Source organism: Harpia harpyja, chromosome 16, assembly GCF_026419915.1.
Source record: "Harpia harpyja isolate bHarHar1 chromosome 16, bHarHar1 primary haplotype, whole genome shotgun sequence".
Taxonomy (NCBI): domain Eukaryota; kingdom Metazoa; phylum Chordata; class Aves; order Accipitriformes; family Accipitridae; genus Harpia; species Harpia harpyja.
Window position 1 is genome coordinate 23,455,267 of NC_068955.1, and position 24,475 is coordinate 23,479,741.

General features: G+C 37.0%; 1 protein-coding gene across 8 annotated transcripts in view; it reads right to left on the bottom strand.

The window, feature by feature from the left end:
- The window catches only part of PPFIBP2 (PPFIA binding protein 2), a 116,326-nt gene that overhangs the window by 46,117 nt on the left and 45,734 nt on the right, over positions 1 to 24,475 (bottom strand). For 6 of the 8 annotated variants that reach the window (XM_052810535.1, XM_052810537.1, XM_052810539.1 and 3 more), the window contains exons 4-5: positions 7,729 to 7,818; positions 3,256 to 3,369 (exon numbers count right to left, since the gene is read on the bottom strand). In XM_052810535.1, coding sequence (XP_052666495.1) covers positions 3,256 to 3,369; positions 7,729 to 7,818 — 204 coding nt within the window. Of the gene's footprint in view, positions 1 to 3,255; positions 3,370 to 7,728; positions 7,819 to 17,442; positions 18,280 to 24,475 lie in introns of those variants that run through there. The other 2 variants (XM_052810541.1, XM_052810542.1) reach the window with 2 other exon arrangements.

The window sequence follows — 24,475 nt, forward strand, 5'->3', positions numbered from 1 at the left end:
AAGTCTCTGCTAGCATAGATTCAGCAAAAACTATTTTGCAGGGTAGCATAATATACCCTTTCTGTTGCGGAACTACCAGATATCGTCATTAAATTATCTTAAAGTGTATGATTTTTGTTTTTATTGTAGCATTTTGGGCACAGAATTAATAAGAGTCACTTTTCTTATAGTTCCCAAAATTAAAAAGACAGGGCTTATCCTGGGTATATGGTTTCCCAGGTAAGTAAATAATATACTTATCCATACTGCAGTTAGCTCAGTTCTACTAATACACATTAAAGATTTTTCAAGCTAGGGCAATTATCTTTATCATTCCATTTTCCATTTCGAAGAAGCAGTCGACTTAAGTTCACAAAGGTAAAAATCAGTGGAGTTCAACATATTCTAAATAAGCAAGCAGAACCATGAAATAAAATTGGATTTACATGCACCTCAGGAAGACAATAGAAGTCTTTCTGAAAAGCAAGAATATTTATATAGGTACATAGAGCTAGATGATTCTTTCTTATTAGAAATACGTTAGTTTACTGTAAAAATAAATAAATACTGTCTTCAAAGACCCACTAAATAGTTTTGACTGGAAAAACTCCATGACAACATAATATCTTTCATCTCTCTGCTAAGCATCATGAGCACTTGTACAGGACACTGGCAACTGTTGGCTGAGAAGATCTGAACCCAAGTCTCCCCAAAACGTGTTTGATCCATCAGTCTATTGAAGCCCCTGAGGCCAAACACTCACTCTCCTTTCCACAAATTAACTGCAAGAAGGCCTATTGGCTACATACCTTACGTGAACATCCTAATCATCACATTATAAGGTCATTCTCTTCTCTCCAAATCTCAACTCATTCCCTGTAGAGGGTAATCTTTTCAACAAGATGAACTGAGAAGAGAGCCTTCAAAATAAATTATAGACAAATAGGGCCCTTTGCTGAGCCATAATAAATGTATAATTTCTCTGACTGTTGAGATTTTGAGAGATCTAACTTGGGTTTCCCATATCCCACTGTCTACTGAGGGATGTAATCCATGTGAGAAAGACACCACAACTACCATTCCCTCATCATCCTCTAGTATTTCACTGAATTGGCTCTTCTCACTGTTCCAAAACTAAAATGTTAACATCATTTTTTCTCATTCCAGTGAGAAAATAAATTTTAAATATCTCAGTTCCACACTGAATTTATTTTTAAATTTTGGTTCATCTATTGAAAGTACATCACTCACACTAAAATTAAAATACTAAGCGTATGTGTTTGTGTATGTGTCTGTCTCTGTGCAAAGTTCAAATGGACAAACTCATAGGATTAAAATGAAACAAATCTTTACCAAGTTGTGGCCTAGATAATTCTCTCTCTTGAAATACAAAACACCCTAACTTGAGCTATCATATATGCTGTAAGCATGAGAGATCAGTCACTTAGAAATTTAGCAATCAACAAGCAAGCCCATCAGTTCTGTACAGTTCTGTAAATTATGTTCAAATGCAAGATCTCAAAACTATGATACAAAACAATCAACAAATTTGAGCTTATGGCTAACTATTTAATATGTGTACAAGAAAGAAAATAAATTTGAAATTACTTCCATTTGGCAACAATTACAGCCACTCAAAGTGATCTCAAAATTTAGATTTAAAGTTTATGTTAAACATATTTGGAGATTCTCTGACTTCTTTAGCTTTAGTACAGACTTTTGTAGCTTATCACTTTAGGATCAGCTTTGTAAGCAATTTGTGCATGTGCCTAATGCCAGACGAGTAGATTCAAACGTTTTCACTGAAATAGCAATGTACATGCATTATTATATTCTATTTTCAGATGCCGCAGTGTTCTGTTAAATTAGGCTTTAAATTCACAGTTTCCTCAGAAAACTATCAGAACAGAAAATTTTAAGTCAGAGAAACAATAAACAGTTTTAGCAGAAGTCACAGAACAACTATCTAGTTTTAGATTGAAACAGGAAACTTCTACACTCTATTGTGAATGCCTTCCTGAAGTTTGAAAACGGATTTTCATAATAGTTACTGTTCTTTGAATTTCACTTCAGATGTCACTAAAAAACTAAATGCACTTGCTACTTGCATTTTTAAAAATGTCCCCTCAGTTAATACGAGAATAAAACCTTTCCCAGCTGGAAGCACTTTGGGCTGCAACAGTTGTGTGAGACCAAGTTTTTTTTAGAGAAGCTTGCAGAATTATAACTTTAAAAGGTTTAGGATACAAGTTTCTTATAGAAATTCCTACTGTTTACATACATACGTACATGGATCCTTATCATAGTAAAATAAGTTTATATAGATGAACACAACTGTAATTTATAAGTTTATCTAGATTAACACAACTATAATTTAAAGCTATGAATAGTTCATAGAAAGACTAGTATATTTCACAGACTAAAATAGTAAATTTATCACACAGTGTTTTCGGTGGGGAGAAGTAAGTTCATCAAGAACAATATCTATCCTGCAAATTTCTGGTGTAGATTTTGAGGGTTATTTACAGTTTCAAATCTATTTTGATATCTATGTCCTGTATTACCAGTGGATGATCTGCATCTGTAATAACAGAAAAATGCACTGCAAAAGTTCCTTTGCATCAACAGACCTGCCAGCTCCACAGTAACACACGAAATGTAAGGTATTTAATTTATCGTTTGTTCTGCCCCCTCAACATATAACATGAAAGAGCAAAAATTAAATCACATAGCCTGAAACTGTCGATTGAAATAAAGAAAAATGTCTTTATATACCAATTTTCTTTCAAAAATAAGGGGAAAGCTCCTAAATTAAGCAAAAAAATGGTTACAGAATCAAACTTGATATAGTAATTCATTTCAACTTACTACCTGTTCAGCTATGAAAACAGAAGATATTTAAATAAAACTTAATTCTATAACTCCTACATATATTAGATACATTTAACCTGTCTAACCAGTTACTCAACCATGTCCAAATTTAGTTCATCAGCACAGCACTATAAGACATAATAGTTTCATTTTACATGTTGCCACGTACAGTATTACGCAACCAGCCAGTAAAACGTTTCTGCAACAGGAAAACAAAGAAACATTTATTGCAAAAAAAAAAAAAAAAGTGCAAAGCAGCAAGAGAACAATAAAAAAGGCATTTTCTTCCCATTTTATCTTGTTGCCAAAGGCACTCACACATGCAGATGCAGACAAGCTGACCATATATGTTCACCCCTCTGTTGGAAAAGATTATGCAAGAAGCTTTCCAATCCAGACTTTTACCTGTTGAAGCATTTCTTCTGTAGCATTCAGTTTCAACTGATGCCCCTCAAGACAGATTTCTAAGTCCCGGATTTTCTCTCCTTGAGCTTCTACCTGGTCTGTAAGAACACTCACCTGTAATTTGAGCAGAGAAGCACAATGCTACTGAACTGACTGTAAATAAGTTTCAATTACCTTATACAATTAACATCCAAATGCACATTTTAACAGCAAGTTCTCTTTTAAAGTCCTCAATGGTTTAATATTCTCATGCACTGCAGCAACCTGCTCTATCAGGACAGACAATTTTTCAGTCTTACCTTTATCTTTCTTCAACCCCGCCCTCTGGACCTCCCCCCCCCCCCCCAATTATTTTGTTTTAATATGAAAAAGAAAGAGCATTTCTAGAAGAGATGGAAGACTCTAGGTATCCTGAGTCAGTTCATGCAAAAGTCTGAAAAATTAGAAGCACCAAACAAGAACATAGGATACTGAAAAAACTTTATGTGGTTTTGAAGCATGCATTGCCATTTCAGGTTCCGTTGGCATTTCACTCCCTAAAACAGATAAACAATAAAACTGTTCATTCAGAAACCAACCAATTACTTCTTACAAGAACTGAAAAACAGCTTACCTATCAATAAAGTGTTCTGAAGTTATAAAGAATGCAATGAGTAAAAGGCATGTTTTAGCAGCAGCAAAGTTCTATTCCAAGAAAAATTCCCAGGCTTTGCAAGCCAAAACATGAAAGCAAAAGACGTGAGATACAGACAATGAATCCCAGGAAGAGAAACAATAAGCAATACTGGTAAAGAACTGTGGGAATGGTGGTACAGACCAGTGAGTGTGTAATAAGAAAAGCCCAGCAGCCTAACTCAAAGCTTGCAAAGCTGAAAAAACTATGCTGAGGATGGCATTAGAAAGACATGGAAAAAAAAAACCCCAGCGTTAATTCGTATGTTGAGCAGCACATACACCCTATATATTCATTTTTACTATTTATTTATATAAAAGCCTGGATTATACTAGAAAAATGTTATATCAAACAAAAAAACAACCTTAGGTGTTTAAACTCCAGTCTGAATGAATTGCGTTAACAAAAACTTATCTATGCTCTCATATCCAACCTTGCAACACCTTTATTTCAAAAAAAAAAAAAAAAAAAAAAAAAAAAGTACAGTATGTGGAAGTGAAACCTTTAAGATGTACCCACTACGCAGCATTTCTAAAACCCAATCAACAAACAATTGAGTTCATTTCAGGGAAGCTGCAGAGGGAGTGACTGAGTGATCTGTATTTGTTTTACCTACAAACATAATGACAAGCATGCCTGGGAAAGGAACATAACAAAAGACAGAAAGAAGACTATTTTATTTTTTTGCCTTTAAAGTAGCTGGCTGTAGGGTAGAGTACAGATGAATGCAGGATGAGAGATGAGAGGAAGGAGTGGGTGGAGGCAGATGGCAGGGGGACACATCCAAGCTGGGGCACAGGGAGAACTCCCCACAAGGAAATCTGTTGCTCGCCTACTTTTTTGTTTTGCTCCCATTAAATGAGCGATGGCACACACACAAAAAACCCCAACCCTGTGAGGCCAGAAAGCAAGAAGAAACAAACTGAATCCTCTCCTTCAGTCTGATGCAGGTTCCAGAGAAAGAAAACAAGCTCTACTTAAAGGGTCGGGTTAGGTTCCAACTAGCATTGTAACCTGTAAGGAAAACTCTGGATGTTAAATGTGACCTGCAAAGGAATTGAGTAAAACCTTAGCAGCTTTAGAAGCATGTGTTGGATGTTCCAGTAGTCAGGCTGAGAGGCACATTGACGACTTTGAGCTCATATTTTCCCCTCTCTTCAGAATCACATCTGCCAGACTTTTCAGGGAATCAGTAGGTTGCACACAGAACATAACCCCAGCGTACGCTACGCTGGCGAGTCTATCTTGCCTTAGCAGTGCAACACCTGCAAGAGGCAGCCTGTAGATAATATATCTTCTGTAAAATATTATCTATAAGAGTAAGGCATATTGAACAATTAGCTAAAAATCAAATGGTATAAGGATTTAAAACATCTTTGTGGAAAAAAACAACCAAACAAACCAAACACCTGAAGTATATTAGCTCCTATACACAGGCACTGGGCTATAAGAAGGTATCGCAGATGCTGCAGCATTTCCAGCCTCCACTACAGACTGAACAGTGGAAGCCGGTTTCAAGGCGCACTGTTTGACTCGGCCTTGGTGGACAGAGACAGCGGGCACTGCTTGTGCCCACTACAAGGTGACTTGTACTGCTTCTTCTGCAGCAAGGCTGATGGAAGACTGGAGAGCTCCCAGCCCCATATTCCCTACAGATTATAGCTATGGACCACAGTCACTGGCACAGTCCAACATGAGCTATAGAGCAGAGGTGCTCTGTTTCCCATCACTTTCTCATCCTTCATGCCAACGGTCACACCCAGGAGCCAGGTTTGTTGTACCAGCAGACTCCCTCAGCATGGGACTTGCCTGAGCTCCTCATATTTGACTGCCTAGATAGAATATGCAGAACTGGTGTAAACCAGATTCTAACCCCAGCTCCATCTTGGCACCTTTTTTTTTGTTGTTGTTGATGATGTTCATCTACCGGACTGAGGTTTTAATCCATCTTATTTACCTGGGGTTTTTGGAGTTCTACTGCAATACTGTGCAGTGGGATAAGAAAATGCATAAATATTGACGAAGCCTCTTGATTTGATGGGGGTGTGATGGGAGTAAAAGGCAACTTCTCCATCTGATTTTACTACATTCCTTTTGAGAAAAACTCTAGGCAGGTCTCCAAACCATGTAATAAAACACTTCTTTGCGAGTTTGGCTGGCTGCATTCTATGGGTACCTATTTGTGTGGATGAAGAAATAGTTACTAAAAACCATCAGGACAAAGACAGGAAAGGTACATACTGAGCAGTAGCCTGAACAATCTTCAGGAACCTGAAAGCGCCAGAGACTAGTGGTCCTGTTAAATCCACAAAAGCTGATACACTTTGAAGAGCAAGATTCTGCCAAATCTGTACAAGCCCACCAGCACGCATGACTCTCAACAACCGGCTGTATAGCATGAACCACATCCAAGACAGCAGTGGCTGCTATATGCAGACAAAGATTACAGGACTATACACACATGTGATGAAACAAAGGAGCCTTCAGGACAAAGCCACAGGTGCATCAGTTCAACCCTCTGCTTCTGAGTAAACAGCTGGGTTTGGCCTCCTAATTGTTGCTCCAATTATGAGTTGCTCATGTGTGTGAGCGAACTGTGCGAGAAGTGAATGTACTGTGTGAAAAGTTGTTTGCTATTATTAATAGAATCAAGATGTTACAGTTAATAACCACTTGATTAATAAAAGGTGTTCTAATAAATATTAGTTGTGATGTTGTCTCCCCTGACCTGATTCCCTCTCAGAAAAATGGGAATTTGCAGCACAAACTTAAACGCTTAAATCCCAACCAGAAGTTTGTTTTTTGTTCAGGATTTTTTTTTTTTTCCTAGATTTGGTAATAGCAATTTTAGTTTAACAGTAACGAAAAAATCCAACCAAGCCTAAGCTTATGTCTCACAAACCGTTTATTTATTTAACAACAGCAGTGAGAATTCTGCTCAGTAAATTAACACAAGTGTGAACAGAACATACAGGATAAAACATGCTTACAGAAACTAGGAACTGAAAGTAGGGAGAACACCTACCCAGTATAGTTAAGTTTTGTTTGATATATATGCTTATAATATGCTTTTGTAAGAGCAAAGAGAAAGGATATGAAAAGACCATTTAAAGAATCTCCAGCTTCAGTTTTAAAAAGCATGTAATGTACAGTTTAGTAGTAGTGAAAATATCCAGAAAAAAATAATTAAGTTTTTTTATTTTAAGTTGTACAACGTGTTTTCTCCAGGAGGAAAACTTACATGGGACAGTGGATCTGTTTGAAAAAGGCTTGGTAAACTGAGAAACGGGAAACCTGGAAGAGCTTTAGGCATGCATTTTACTGTCAAATTTTCTTTTTCCCCCTTAACCTCCCCCTTAAGCTTTTTGATGATGTAAAGCAACTTTGGTACAGTACACAAGCAGGAAAAGTATCAGTTCTATCTACCTGCCAGTTTTCCAGTTCATTAAAAACGGTGGCACACAGAACCTAGAAAAATCAACTGGCACAACCTAGCAAACCTAGAATGAGAACCACTATCACAGCATTGTCTTGGGACTCCACAGCATTATTTTTAAGTTTTTTTTTTTTTTTCCTTTTTAATTCTTCTCCCTCTTACTGCTGTTACTCCCCTCTCCTTTAGCAAGTTACCCCACCATGAAATCAATCAGATGGATTACACAAATTATAAATTAATTCCTGATTAAATATCAGTTACATTTGGTGACCTGCTAACATTTGTTTAACAGAAAATATTCTGTCACTTCAGCTTTTATTCACTGAATATCAACTATGTAGTCAATGTTCTCTTTAAGACATACCTGCAGTATGAGCGACTCTTTATCACCTTCTAATCGTGCCAATCTTTCTTGATAAGTTTCATTATTAGATGAATGATGATTCACCTGTGACTGGGGGAAAAAAGTGCTATGAGAATTTTTACAGTTAATATTACAATTTCAAGCAATAGTTAATAAAAAATTATATATATTGAGTGGTTGTTAGAATACAAAAAATCCATGCAAAATGTGTCTAGAGACTAAACCTGTTTATTTCATAAGCATTAAACCTTTTGAATGTACCTTTTTTTAGCTGGATTTTGAATACTTTCTCATTTCCAGCAATCAAGAATGGTATAGAAATAGATCTGATATTTTCTAGAAAATTATAATTTCATTGGGAAATACTACCTTATCAAGACAAAAAACCTTTAATTTGAAGTATCTGCTCTCAACAGTCTTTTGCCAAAGCCAAGGAATATTGGTGTTTATTTTTAAATGGTAAAAATTGCCATATGTATTACGCTATTCCTAGAAATTACTGCAAGAAAAGTATATATTTTTTTGTTAGCAATTAACAAATTATTTAAACTATCAAATTCTTATCAGGAACTACTCTAGCTACATAGTCACTTACGGATTTCTAAATGGCTCTAAGGAGCAAGACCTTCTAAAAGATGGCCTGTTCCTAACTATTATATCCCATTTCTGATGAACTTTAATACTGCAGAGAGAAACACCACAACTAAAAAAAAAAAATAATCTGCAGATTTATTTTAAAAAAGTGTAGAAGAGTCCCATAGCTTCATCCTGCATATTGAAACACTGTGTAAGTGTGGGAATAGAGATGTTTGCTTAGAGTATCAAAAGTAACATGAGCCCTTAGCAGTTCATTTCCCAGCTCCATTGCAGGCAATGCATTTCTGCTGGGGAATAAAACTGGCTTTTCAGCTAACACAAGAATCCAACTTCACTGAGTTCCCTTCAACTACACTACTCTGCAGCTGACTACTCATTTATAGTTACTTGTAGAATGGCACCAATATAGTCATAATCCTCCCCAACTGTCCTTTCTCTTTCAACTAAACATTTGTGAATAGGATTTTTTTTAAAATATTAAATATATTCATGGCTTCTTGATCTCCACTGAGGTCTACAGGCCCAAATGTAAAACAGATGATGAAAATAAACATGGTGCTAATTAATGCAAATCAAGAAATCAAATATTTATCCAATCAAAAGACACTTTTCAAGCCATAAAGTGCTGAACTAGATATGTGTGGCATCTCTGTGAGCTGAGAGAAACTGAGCAACCTTGTCTCTGATAATTTTGAAAGGAAGTGAGAGAATCACAAAGGCACTAACAAACAGGACTGAAAGGTGTCTGAAGAGATCATCCGGTTCATTATTCCATCTTAGGATTGATGATTATTTGCAATATTCTTGTCTTGCCTGCTCCTAAAGACCTCCAGAAATAGATTACAAAGCCTCCCCAGATAATCTGCTTCTTAGCTACCCATCATTAGAACATTTTTCTTAATGTCTAATCTGAATCATCATCTCTTCAACTTCAGCCTACCGGTTCCTATCATTATATATATATTAAAAAAAAAAAAAAAAAAAAAGTCCTTCCTTTCACTTCAGAATTGTTTTACATATTTGAAGACTATCTGTAGATCTCTAATTAGCAGGTCCCTCTTTGGACTAAACAAACACCAGTTTTTCTGTCTTTTCCTCACAGGTTAATTTTTCAAGACCTGTTTTGTTGCTTTCTTTTGGTTCCTCTTCACCAATTGTTCCTTTACTTCTTTTGAAATTAAGTGCCTAAGAGGAGAGACAGGACTCCAGCTGAAAATGGCTAGAGTGGAAAAAAACCTTTTCACAGACTCTTGGGCCATATTTCTTTTCGTATTAGCCATATAGTAACACTGACACATTTTCAGCCTAGGACCCATAAGTTCCAGGTCCTTTTTTAATGCTCTTATTTAGCTAGCATCCTGTTCTTCATCTTGTGTTTACTCATTGTTTCTGCTTAAATGTATAACCTTGCACTAGTCTGTACTGAATCGTGTCCTATTATTTATACTGTTTTCCTATGCATCAGGCTCTTCTTATGTTTTAATCATGTCCTTTAGCATGGCTGCAAGGCCACTAGCTAGAATCACCTATACATTCACTGAGCTTAGTCCTTATTCCCTGTTTTAGAGGGTCAACAAGAACACTGAAGAACGGAATGTGCAGAACCTCACTCCACACCTCACTTATCAGTGTTCATTGTCAAAAGAATAATATGTTAAATCTACTCAGAATATACTTTTCTCACTAGCTTTTGACCAGTTTATAGTAGGTAAAACTAAGATTCAAGACCTAACAGAAATGGGTCTAACTATGCACATCTGAGCGCATAATTTATACCAAACAGAAGTCTCAGACAAATTAGTAAGTTTTACAGTGGCACCTGGAGGGAGCTGGCCCACTGTGTAAGTACATAAGGCCCTTAAAGGAATGGTGACTTCACTCCCTCTTCTTCTCCTAACTAGTTTTAATTTTTTAGAATTTCTGTGTCATAACATCTCTGTCCTAACATCACAATGTCATTTTTTCAAGCCTTCTCCTTTTATTAAGAAATACCACTCACCCCTCACCCCCCCACCATGTTTATAAAACATGCATCTTCAGTTTAACTTAGGCCCTTTGTATTAAAAGTTGGTCGGTCAGTCAGTCCGTATAGCCTTAAAGTTCATTCCTTATTAACTTTCCTGGTACTATAATGAAAATAAGGAATCCTCATAAGTAAACAACATGCATTTCTGTATGTCTGCCTAGATAATCCTTTGACCTCAGCTATGCATCCTTAGTCATACTGCCAGCCATTCTGCCGGGGTTGTTACTCCACTTAGAGAGCAAAGTCTTATACTGTACTTTAGAATCCAAAATCTTTAGCCTTGGTGGCTATGTTTCCGTTAGGGTTAAGACTCCATTACATACCATTAAATTAGTTTTCTCAATGGAGAGCCCACAGGCCTTCCCCAATATATCTCTGGCTCACACACAATGGTAGGGGAGACTTTCCTGCACCTAGAACATCAAGTATTCACACACTGCTAGACAGGAAAATATTCTCTTAATGACAAAACCCAGTGATGAAAACTGCCTAGTCAAGTAGCTTTTGTACCCTTCCTCCTGCTGTCATTTGCTATTTTCCTAGGCTAGATTTAAGAAACATACTTGTAACCACTTGTGTGGCCACTCCCCCCTGGCCTTATAGGCACAGTGAGTTAAATTAATGCCAAAACATTTTTACATAACCAATCTGTCATGAATGCAAAACAGAGTTCAACATTTTATATAATCAGTAGTTAAGAATTAGTTCAACATCAAATCACAAATAAGATATTACACTACACTCACGTTTACCAAATGTATAGCCTCCAATGATGTCTGCTGCACTGAGTGACTGTGAAATATCCTCTGCTGGAAGTCCAATACTCAATACCCATGTAAAACCTAGCGAATTACATCCATGTGAACATGAAAGGGGGAAGAAAAAGAAAATGCACCCTGCCAATAGGTCAGCCAGAGAGTGCTCAGATAAGTACAGGAAAAGTACAGTAGACAAAATGACCTGCTAAATAGAAGTGGCTGATTGACACACAGCAGTTGTTTAAGACTTGGGAAATCTTTGTGGCATGCATAAAGACAAGATAAAACAATGTAATATGAACCAAGGCCATCTGCGGATGGTTGGAGTGCATTCTGCAGTTGTGAAAGTACTGAGAGGGAACTGAGCAAGTATAGTTGGATACCACACGTATCAGCAGCAACTGAATATAGGACCTATAACACTGAAGTCATAGGACTACAGATGACTCAAGTTGGTGTAAGAGCTCACAAACAATAAACACTAGACTTCTGTAACCACATGACCAAAAGGCTGAATCACCAAGTTTTTCCACAGAGATGTTATTTCAGAAGATGTAGCCCTAAAGACCAAAAATCTTTACCTGGGCTCCACAAATTGTAAGCTAAATAGGTTGATTATATTTCTTATAATGAGAGAATGAGAGAAACTGCATAAAACATGTAAAAAAGTTTATGATAACACACGATAACAAAGTAGAAGGAAAGCATGCTAAGGCAAGGTGGTTGAAACTGCACTGATGGTAGTCCATTTGAAAAGTCAAGTGTATACCATAAATACTTTGCCTAAGGGAGCTGCAAAACAATTTCTTGAAGCACCTGTATTATAGTCTCCATAGAGATTTTGGATATAGTTTAACGCCCATGAGATTGCATCAGATATTAATATAAAATGTTTCCTGAAACAATTCCAAATCAACTGTTTCTCCTGGTTCTAGAAAAAGAAAAAAAAAAAAAAAAAAAAAAGCTTTTGCATTCCATCACCTGCTTCAGCTTCTTCTTCATCTTCAGTTTCCAAATGTCTCTCTGGAATATGCTCTTTACTCTAACCTGGACATAATATTGGTAGCTGCTGGAAACTTGACTGTCCAAGTATTACTTACATGATCCAGTCATTACAGAGTCCTTTTCCAAGAAAAAAGCTTAAATATTCCTCCAGAATATATGACAAAAAAATCAGACTTCAGAGTATGATTAAACAGCTTTCATTTAAAATGGGGATAATCAGCAAAAATATAAAAGGGTATGGCAAGAAAGGGAAGAAATGTTTCATCAACTATCAGCTATCTTAAGTTACAACAGCCTTCTCAGAGCCCAGTAAGCATGGAATGTTACGTTTTCTTGCTTGTTATTTTGACAGGAAACAATTCAGAATGCAGCTTATTGTCAGAACAGAATGACAACCATTGTATAATGCTTCTGTACAGATGTTCTGTTCAGAAGCTTCTGTAACAGAACTTCTAGCTGAATCTTGATAGGCTGTAAAAGTAAGCCCCTTAAAGGAAGTACATATGCAAGATAATAGAATTGAATACAGGCCAGTTTATGCTTTCCTCATGTGTGCTGTTTCAGTTTCAGCTGAAAGAATCTCCAACACAGCTAATTTTAAAACAAAAAATAGCAACTTCTGAAGTTGATCAGCAAGCTGTTACACAGAAATTTGTCACTAATACCATGGATCTCATATTGGGCTGTGGAGGGCGGAGGAGCTGGGAAAAGAAACCTGGCAGTCAGTTAGAGTGGTGATTTGTAAGCTTTTTCAACAAGTCACCCGCCTCTTTTAGAAGACAGATTATGTCACAACCCTCCCCTCTTCTTATTGAGTCACATGAATCACCTTCAGTTCCACTGATAATTGAGTAAGATGCCTGTGGCAACTATAATACTTGCATGAATGGGGAAGTATAGGTACATGCTTGACATATTGTCTTTTGTTGCAGTTTAGAACCTGAAAACAAGGAGTATAACCAGCAGAATTCAACCAGTCAGTTTTCCTGCAAACTACTAGCAGCGCACAGACTGTAATATTATATTTCAATACAAGTACACTACATACTTGTTCCAGCCTATTTTGAATTGATAATATTTAGAAGAGTATGAACTTTCCATCTCTTTAGTACTCTTCTGGGTCAGCAGAATTGATGTTATGAGTCACAGTATTTGCTATTGTGTAGTGATGAGTGAGTAGCCTGCACAGTAAACATTTTTATTTTGGCATCTGACTATGGATGTAATACAAATTCGATCTCTTGGCATGTTAGTACTACCTCAGATACACACCCAGCTGAATATATGTACATTCACTCAGTAGACTTGAGGAGGAGAAGGCTGGAACATGATTTCTGGATCTGTAATTCTTGCCTTTCATCTGAAGGCAATTAGTAAATCAACAACAGGGTTTTCTATCTGCTGTTGTTCCTTGCTGGTAAAGTGAAAATGGCAGTCATTTTGAAAAAGCTAACAGCATATAGTCTGAAATTAAGTAAAGACAGAGCTAGGTAAATTTCTGTAGTCTGTAAAACAAAAGAATTTTTCCTAATACTAATACCTATTTTCTCCTCCAGGCAGTTACATTACTTAAAGGAAGATATCCTTAGAGATGTCATAAGATTCACCCTCAATATCATGAGCTTAATGGCTACAGCATGGGTTTGATCACTCCACCCCTTGCTACTACAGATTGTGAATAGCATCTGGAATAAAGGAAAGGAAAGCATAAGAGTAACATATACCTATTTCAGGTCAGCCATTAGCTTGGTGCTGCATGAACTTCTGAAGGTAAGTCTAAGCAAGCTACAAGAGTCATCAGATGCCTCCACTTCATATGAAGGCATCTCTCTTTCAAAATAAGACATCTTACTACTGTAGAAAGTTTTCCAGAGGCAAGAGACCTTCCATTTTGCTACACTCCATCCACTGCAGTTCATATAGCTCAGTTAATTTACAATGTCCTTAGAGAGCCCATAATACTGTTTGTAGTAAATATTAGCATTTATGTTTGTGATGCTTGTTAATAATTTGTGGTTATAACTAAATGCCTACATACCAAAATGGGGGTTGTGTCATTTTTATTTGGAATGGTGTGTTCCAATTAAGGCCAGATGGAAAGATAAGAATAAAGCAACAGGACAACAGATGAAATTGTATGTGAACCCTCAAACCCAAATCCCTTGAGAGAACCAAAGAAAGTTTGCTAAAGATGAGACACTTTCAGCTTCAGGTAGTGGGGGGTGTCTCAGGTTCCTCAGCTTGCAACAGTAACTTTTAACTGCAGCAGATTTATGCTTAGGCCCTGTAAAAGAACCCAACAGTTATCTGCAAAACACTTCCCACAAACTGCCCACCAACTACTTTATGAGAACTATGCTGTTGCCTTAGCTGTGATGTTAAAAGTGCACTGTATACACACATGAACTTTTCTGTATCCTTCTAGAAACAGACTGCTGAGCGACATGCCTCCCTTAACAATTCCTGTGACCTCCTTAGCCGGGCTTTTTGTCTTACTAACAAGGTATCATCGAATATCTGCATTGCTACAAACTCTTATAACACTGCATGAAACTAGAGTGGTACTATGTGCCTATGTCAGATACTCAGCTTCTCAGCCAGAATAAGCTAACCAGGACAGTTCTGAAATTGCCATCAAAATAGCACATGCCATGAAGCACAGTATAGCTGTACCCATTGCAGAGTTTTGTCTTTCTGAGATTTGGTAAGATAGTATCAAAGAAAGTTCCTTCCTTTCTAAGAAGTACTACTGCAGACTAATAATTTTTATTACTTGCAAAAGGCAGAAAAAAGTAAAATGGAGAAAAAACCAGTAAACATAGGAAAACACACTAACTGTGCCTCATATACAACTAAGACAAGGCTAAATTGTTTTTTGGCTCTGTCCATCGGCTCTTACATTTTGCTGCCCACTCTGTCCATACCTATGGTTATTCTTGGCACAGCATTTTCACAGGTCATTTTAGCATCAAGAAAGTCCAATGGAAAGAGCTGAAGTATGGGGACGCCTTATTTCAAGCTGATCTAAATATTGCTTTGTCCCTGCTGCTCTTGCATGATACCATACACGTTATGTTACAAGACTACTGCTCAAAACCAGATCCTCTATTCTAAGCATCTGAAAATAGCAGTTGTATCTGTCATTTTGCCTGCCTTGATCTCATGATTTTTGTATTTGTTTGCTGCCCTAACCCAGTCCAAGCCGCAGATACCATGCAAATCTAGCTTAGCCAACCACTGCAACATCAAAACTGATCCTGGTCTCTGAAATGATTTCTGCTAATGATGAAATTTGAGCCAGCTTTGGCGTACTTCACCAAGGGTTTATGGAAGTCTGTTGGAGTTACTGTTAAGTGCCATTTGTTACTCTGGAGGGTACTCATACTTTATCAGCCAAAGAGCAACAGTTTATGATTGTAGGGCCTAAAATCTTTATATGCTATCAGTCAGTGCCAGACATGTGACATTAGGATTCTTGAACATGAGAATTAAATAAGCAACTTAGATTGTTTCAACTTCTTTTTAAAATCACTTGTCAAAGGAATTTGGGAGCAGACTGCTTAAGTTCTCCTGGGAACAATGCAAGAGCATTTTCAGTTCTCTTCCCTTCCCCCATATGTGCTCACCCCCTTAAAGAGCTTGCAAGGAAAAGCAGCAGTATTGCTATTCTCCTTTATGTACCCTACATAAAAGGAATTACATGGAACAACAGTAATAGCATTATTAACTCCTGTAAAAGCCTGTGCTACATTTGAACACAGTATCCTTTCTGAACACAATACTTGAAAATCATCCTAAAAACATCCTGTGTTAACCCCTCCAAAGCTGTGAACATTTCAGTGTGAGACTTTCTTCACTGAAGCTATTTCCTATGCCCATTCTCAGAATGTTATTGTCCTCAGTGTATCCTTAATGCCACACAAGCTGGTAACAGCACACCTTAACCTTTTGTTAGGAAACCTATCTTTTTAGAAGTGAAATTTAAACCAGGAAGCAGGGGTGGCAGACATGCTGTATTCAAAACCTCATTTAAACAACAAATTAATATGTGATCTCAAAAAACACTAAAGAGTTATTCAGCTTTAACTGCACAGAGCACAGGTTAAACTAATAGTATAATGTTACCAGCTGCTACTTCCTGTTGTCTCTTCTCCTTCACTATCCCACTCACTCCCCATTTAATCCCCTCCCCATCCACACTCCTGAAATGTAAAAGTTTCCAGAACCTGATGTAAATATTTTGTAAATTAACTTCAGGATTCTCAAGCTTTTATCAAAGACTAACATTATATCATGAATATTTTACATTCATTCACGAAACTACCCAAATTAAGGTTCCTAATTACATTTCACGTAAGTATTTACCTATATTTTATGTTTATACAGCTAGTAAAAAAATAGAGTGCATGTGCATATGTATACATGTGGTTTTTTTAATCCAGTGCCATACAGAAGCACTAACATAAATGGTGTGCATAGAATTTGCAAGAAAAGTACACACAGGTTAAAACAGATTTTAAAAGTATAATGACGGGATGTGCTGCTTACATGACACACAATTAACTTAATATTGTAATTAAAAACCCAGTCTACTGTGAAGGATCTATTCACATCCCATTCATGGATTTTTCAAACACTGAAAAATAAATACCTAGAACTAAAAAATCTAAAAGCTGACAAAAACGAAGTGATTTTTCCAAGGTGTCGAGACAACTGCCCAAACCTACATTTTTTCTTTTATAGGAAGACAAAAACAATCTCATGCAGTTAATGCATGTTCAGACAGTTCATCAGAAAATTAGGATTTTAACAGCACTGTCATTTTAAAAAACAATTTTATCGGAGTAACATGCACTGGAAAAAAGTACCACCATTTTTATCCAAAACAAAGGCATCCTAAAAGGTCTCACAGAGTTACCCCGATGAAGAATTGATTAAATGAAGAACTAGTGCAAATAATTTTTAATTTTAAAGCACAACATGGTAAACAACATATTCTCCTTTTTTGCCATAAATTCCCAGGCAGATTTGCTTTGTTGTATTACAATCTCAGGAAAGCACGAGCACTTGCTAGAATCTATTGCCATTTGTTCAAAGTTTGATCCTAAAGTTTCATTTTTAAAGACAAAGACAGCTGATTCTCTCCCCCCTCCCTAAGCCGCCTCCTCCTACATGAAGAAATGTCTTTAATTCATTTCTCGTGAAGAAACTTACAATATTTTATGTCTGAGGCACTCAATGCGTTTCCTTTCACAAAGCTGAGAATTCTGACTAAGCTTTGCTAATGTGCATTTACAAAGAGAAAACAAAGCCCAGCAAATCACTTACCCTCTTTAGCCACGTGAAGTGCTTGTAAATATCAATCTCACCATCCATGCTTTGGGCCCATCTCAGCAGTCACATTCCCAGGGTTAAAAGAAACTTTTGGAAGCAAGCGCACTACTTTGTTCTACAGGATATAGCTGTGACTTCTTCCCCTTTAAACCCTCAACTTCTAAAATCTTGAAAGTGTTTTCACATTTTAAGCTAAATCTTCTGCCTCTGTCCCACAGTCTTATCCCAAATGCTTCTCGCAGATGTATACATAACACACAACTGTATAAACTTCGGACTCTCCCCCAAACATCTGGTTTTTTTAAACAGCAGATCGGTTAGCAACAAGAACAATGCGACTCTAAAAACATCAAAAAAATAAGTTGCTAAATGATCTTTAAAAAAGATCTTTCAAGAATAGTATAAATCTGCAGAAACTGTTCCCTTTTAATGTTGAATAACAAGCTAAAAATTATTAAGCTGTCACTGAGAAACTATTTTCAAGTAATGCTTTCTCTGGCTTTCTGTTTCAAGAGTGGCTGGAACTCATTACTAAAGACCCCCTATTTCCTGTCTCTTTTTTACTCCCTGTTTATCGTAACACTACTCAGCCTTCTCAGTTTATTTCAGGCTCAGACTAAACCTAAAAATAAGTTTTGCTCTTTGAATTACTTGCCTGTCCTCTCAAAAGACATTATAAAAGAGGAGGGATACAAGGACGATCCTGTGGATAAGTTAATTATCCCATAAATACTGCTATTGCCAAAGAGGCAATTTTCCATCTTAACAGAAGATGATGATACCCTTCTAAGATTTTTGTCTGTTCCTGCTGAAGCTGAAGTCTCATAGCATGGCAACTTTTCAAACTTGCAACACCAAGATAAATGCGTATGCAAAGCAATGCTCTGGCAAGAAGGGAAGTTTAAAAGCATTGCCTGTTACTGCGGTGTCCTCTAGTGCCTCCACACAGTAGTTATGATTAAGTTCTAATTTTTCCCAATAAACTCCAATTTCCAGTATTGTATCTCCCACTACTTGAAAGTGACTTTGGCCTTAAATGGGCAACTGATTGTTACACACACAAGGACAACTGCTGGGGCAATGCCTATTAAGACCAAAACGCAGCTGTCTCCATGGAATTTTTGTGATCTCAGAACATTTACTTATCTTCCCAGCCAAACTCACCCCTGCATTTAAGGCAAAGTAAAACAGCAATTTGAAAGAGCCAGTGTCAAGGTTGCCCATCCTACTAGTGATATATACAAAGAACTCAAAGTCTGAAGCTGTATGTAAACCCTGAAAAGCAGTTACAGGGACCCTGCCTCACTTAGGCATCTACCCACATTGCAAACTGTGGAAGTCACAGATACACAAAGGATTTTCTGCAAGGGATGGGGGCTTTTATTATTTCAACCATTCTTGATCCTTTCGACCTGATGGACCTCTTTTTAGAATCTTCCATAACACAAAGTAAGAGGGAAGGATATAAACCTAGACTTCCAGCTTTCTTCATGTATTTATTACCTGTCACATGACAAGAAAAATATGAATGGTTTTCAGAAAGTTAGTGCTACAAATCTTCTAAAGTTGCTAGGACACCTAAAATCACCAGTAAATGTGAAAAGATAAAAGAACTGCCAGTTTCCAAAAGTAAACCATGCTACAAGACAGATCTGAAGAGGACTTGGGGTGCTCTGTAAATATAATGTACTTACTCTATGCTGGTTGTAGAAGTTTTTATGCTATCTTGAAGTTGATGAGAGCAGCTATTTCTTGAATAGATCACACCATCTGGCAAAAGCCTTAGTACTTGTCAGTGGTCCATTTTTTTTTAAAAATCATAAAAATTAAGATGCACTTAATATAGCACGCTTCTCTATGCATGACAGCCTCTGTCATGGCTGACAAACTGAATGAAGACTGAATAGGGGTTCTCTTGACATTAAACATGAATTCCCTACACCTCAAGGCATTTTTTTTCCCCAGAAAACTAGTTATCTAATTATGGAGAACAGCAAATACATCAAACTTTACCTCAAAATATTGTGTATCCCATAGCACCAGTACTACGGAGCCTCAAGTTCCACGTTTTATCCATTTCAAAATACAGGTTCTAAGACTCTCATTTCAGCCTTATTTAGGGAAGGGCGAAACATACATCTCTTAAAACATTCCACCACATATCATTGCTTAATGATTTTGTTTTTCATTAAAAAAACTACACGAAAACTATGTTACTCCACTTACTAGTGCCTCAGTGTAGTGTTTGCAGCTAGGCGAGTATCCATCTCTCCTCTTAGAAGTATTTAAAATGACAAACATACCTTATTTCTGCCTTGTCATTTGTCCTGGATTTCATGCAAAGGCCTCTTGATTCTGTTACAGTCATTCTTCCTGATTAAAAGGTAAACGTATCTGAATTTTCTGTATCTTATCAGCCACGAATGTTGACAACATACATTCCAGGCAGTCACATGTTCACTTTTAGCCTGTCACCTGCATGCTGAACTTTACATCCTGCTTGACCTTTGGCCCGAAAAAGTTTCAGACACCAACTGCATGCAAGACAATTGCCCCAGATTTGCTTAGAGTAGTTTTCCGTTTCACTGGAAAAGCAGGTTAGCTTCTCTGGGCAGTGTGAAAATACGGAAAATATGTTGCAATCTGAGGATTGCTTCATTGGGTTACCACTGTATTTTTTTTTCTTATTTTTAGGAAATCCATGTCTGTCTGTAGTTCTTTGCTGAGCACTAACTTCTAGTTCAATGAAGAATTAAGAAACAAACAAGAAAAAATCCCCCACCACCACCGCAGTACCACCACCCTCAAGAGTTACCCCATGGAGAGAGAATGATCTAGCTATTACTCCCCCCACCAAATTGTTTATTTTCTCCAGTGTAATCTCCAAAAATAAATGAAAACACACATTATGGCAATATAAATGCAATGTAGGGCACTAAAATGTTTAAAATTAACAAAGTTTACATACTCCACAAGCTGTATGAAAACTCATTAGAATTTCTTTTCCAATTCTGTACTTCCATAGAAAACTGATTACTGCCACTGTTGATAAAGCTAAAAACTCCATTTGCAGAACAAAAAAGGTGCTAGCCACATGAATGTCTGCTGATACATAACCCATAAAAACCACTCAACTAATCAACCCATTACTTTATTAGTCAGAATGTCATATATTTCAAAGACAACTTTAAATCTGTTTCAAATAGCAAACAGACATGCTGTAACAGCTTTGAAACTGAAAGTAACACAATGCTTTAAACAATCAGTTATACCTCTCATGTCCCTCCATTCCAGACCTATGAAGAGACAAGAAAACATCCACAAATCCTCTTAGAACTGTGGAGGGAAGGGCAATCTGACTGTCTGGTGTAATCCCTCTTCTACCAACACTGGAGCTGAGGAAGCACAGAGTTGTTTGCTTTTCCACCACTGTCCCTCTTTCTCCCATCCAGCTGAGGCCCTATGAACATTATAAAATCAAATTTATTACTGTTATTTTAGCAATTTTACTTTTTATTCTGTTAAATTTGTGCTAAAACACAGGTTTTTGTGATCTTTCAGAGCAGCACAAATGCAAACTGTCAATAGTGTTCTTGTATTGGCACTACATTGCCTGGGAGGTTAGAGGGCAAGCGAATAGGAAGCAGAGCAGAAGTTCTTCAGCCTCCATCAGGTCCAGGTCCCTGGAGCATAGCATCTCTCTTCCTTTTCAGCAATAACTTTTAGATCATTTTGGTTTCAAAACCCATCAGCCTCTGAAAACACCAGAAGAACCTACACTTGGCCTTTCAGGGCAAGAACTGAAATGACCAACTACGTGTCTTCCCAGCCTCATCAGGGGAGTCCAGCTGAGTATGGGCATGCCAGAAAAATTTACTCATTCCCAGGAATTACTATCAACTTTTCCTACATCCATTACTCTGCGCTCTTCCCAATCCTAGTGTTTGGGCTGCTTTGGAAACAAAGCGATTAAGACCAGATTTTAAAAAAGAAAAATTTCCTCAGCATGCCAATTCACACACCTGTGATTCTCATGCTGCAGAAAAATGCAAGTGCTTCAGAGTGAAGAAAGAGGGAGAGAATACTCCTGCACAGGAATTCTTGTGTGAAAAGAAATTCAGGCTATTTGCACAAAAGACAATGGAAGAAGAAATCCTTTTTACATGGTGAGGAATGGCTTCAGAAATCTAGATGAAGCATTTCCAGCAACATAATTTGTCTTAAGAGTCTTAATCATGACTAACTGATAATGCCTAAGTGACAGAGAAAGATGAAACCCCCGGAACAAAAGAAAAAAAAAACAACTGCATTCTGTATATGAGCACATTTGCTTTACTCGTGATAATTAAAAAAAAACAAACCTGACTAGTATCCTGGGAAACAGACTAGAAATAATGTTATGTAGATACATGAACAAATAATCCTCTCCCAGAATAAAATGCACTCAATCCTAATGGCTTAATTCTTTGATTAAAATCTGTATTTCAGAACTAATCAGACTTAGATGGCCATTAGTTCCAAGCCAGCATGGGTAACCCTCACCCTTATTGCATATTCGGAGGGTGGGGGGGAGGTAATACTTCAAACAGGTGCTGACATCTTTGGAGTCATTCCCATCTGCAGGCTGTATGGTATCACATATCTCTAGGACTACTATGTCCTTTCTGGTTACTGCTCAAGTAATAACTAGCTGTCTTCCCTTGGCTTGCATAAAGAATGTATTACCAATACTTAGATGAACTTACTGTTTATTAATTCATCCACAGACATTTGCACATTCTTGGCAGTTTCAAACATTCCTTGCCATATGCTGAAATACTTTTTCCAGCCCAAGTTCTAGAAGAGCTATAACTTTTTGCATGAAACTTATTTAGAAGAAAATGTGGATTGTAAGAAACTTGAGTATTATGTTTTTGCATAAAAACTAAAAAATGTTTTCTACTTAAGAGAAAAACAAAATCACTGTGAACACTCCCGCCCAGTTGGTATAAGCAAGAAAAGAGTACACTGACACATAAAGAAAATATTTTAAGAAATATATTTACATTCTACCACACAACATACTACAATAATTCAGGTTTACTTTTCTGTCTGAAGGGTTTAAAAGCACTGCTGAAATTACTAAATATGCAGTAAATCAGTATATGAAACATTTGAAACAGGACATTTACCACGTATTTGCACATATATCAATGATATTACCAGGTAACATTTTGCCTCTCCTCAGGATGACACACATCAGATTTTCTCTTTTAAATTTCAGAATGGAAAAAAATTTAAAAAACCCAAACCAGAATAACCTGCAGATAAACCTTTACAAGTCCTTATTTCTGATAAGGAATATACGAATATTCATTTTCTTCTTAAGCATTTCATTATTTCAAGAAAATAAAGCACATGTTTATCTACTTATGAAGAAGAGTACTATGCCAACATGTTGCATAATATGTCTAAAATAAGTATAATGTTTCCATTTTTGAAAGATCACAAAACCTGAAAATATATTTAGTTGCATTTTAACTAAATACAAGCCTGTTTACCACTATTATTAGCGTACTATTCCAAAAGAGAATGAAATAATTTTGTTGTGAATTATATTATTGCCATGTTTGTCATAGCTGATAACATTTAGCAAATAAGATAGGTCAACCTATCCAAATTCAGTGAAATCTGAATAAAGATTATATACAGAAATAATTCAAACTTATGCCCTTCCTCTAACATTCAAGTAATACCTCCAAATCAATACAGTACCTTTATGAAAATTTTGCCCCCAGCTTCTTTACATGACCATTACCTTTATACCTTATCTGGTAGCACAATTGTTTAATGAAATAATTGTCTCTTACCAATCCCTCTGTTAATTACTTTATGGAAAACATCTTCCAATGTTTCCTCTAGCTACACTTAAAAAAGCACATACTTCATAGCACTTACATTTATACAGTAATGTTTGTTAAATTAATACAGTGTATCATATTTAAATCAGTGAAAAGCAATGCAGCTGGAAATTCTAGTGACAGATGATAATGTGAAATGAAAAAGGGACACCATGCGTAACATTAGACACAAAAGGAAAGATGAACTAATGTGATATTCAGCCACTTAGTGCAAAGGAAGGCACTGAAGCCAACAGCTGAAAGAGTCTTAGATAAATGGAACTGAATAAATTGCATTAATGCTTTTGAAGGCTAACATGCAATTTCCGTATACAGTCGTGGCTTCCTATAGAGTAGTCCTCTATTTCCTCTGACGGTATCAACGCAACGTGTGGATAGCCTACGTAGGTGAGGTTTGCCCCCAAGTGCTAAACTTCACAATATGTCAGTAATCTACCTTGAAATCTCAGAAAACTTAACATATAAAAATACAGGCCCTGCTTTTGTAACAGGAATACCACCTCCCTTCCATGAGTACTCTAAGCCTAAGGCCATAACACAATTCTGTTTAATCACTCCTGGTCATTGTAGTTTAAAGGTGGCTCTGTTAAGCATTACTGACCATTACAAGGGTGAAAGAAAATGCCAAAACCACCTCACTATGTCATTTTAAGAATGAGATCTAAATCAGCCCTACTCACTGCAAAGCTATTTCAAGCTTCTATTAGTTCTTTGTGCAGAGAAGACTTTCCTACCTCTGCTGACAGCTACTACAGTAAGCAGTCATAGTCAGAGATGATAGGGTTGACTCCCAGACAAAGCAACCACGGAACATTAAAAAAATTAGGCCTGGTTTAGAAAAATTCCATGCAAGCTGTGTACACCCCCTTTCCACTAGTTCCAAGGCACTCTCTAGTATTCATAAATAGCTGTACATATGAAGGACACTTCTCTGCTCTTTCTTGTGTGCTGTGAATTGCTCTAACATGCTTGGGGAACTCTGAGAGGACCAGATCTTCCAGTTCAGGGCTTCCATGCACCATCAACTCATTGAAAAGGAGCTGGAGCACAGCAGAGGACCGGGTCATACAACTTTCAACTCTGACTACTTACTGGTCAGAAAACACGTCCATCTAATGTTTCAAGTT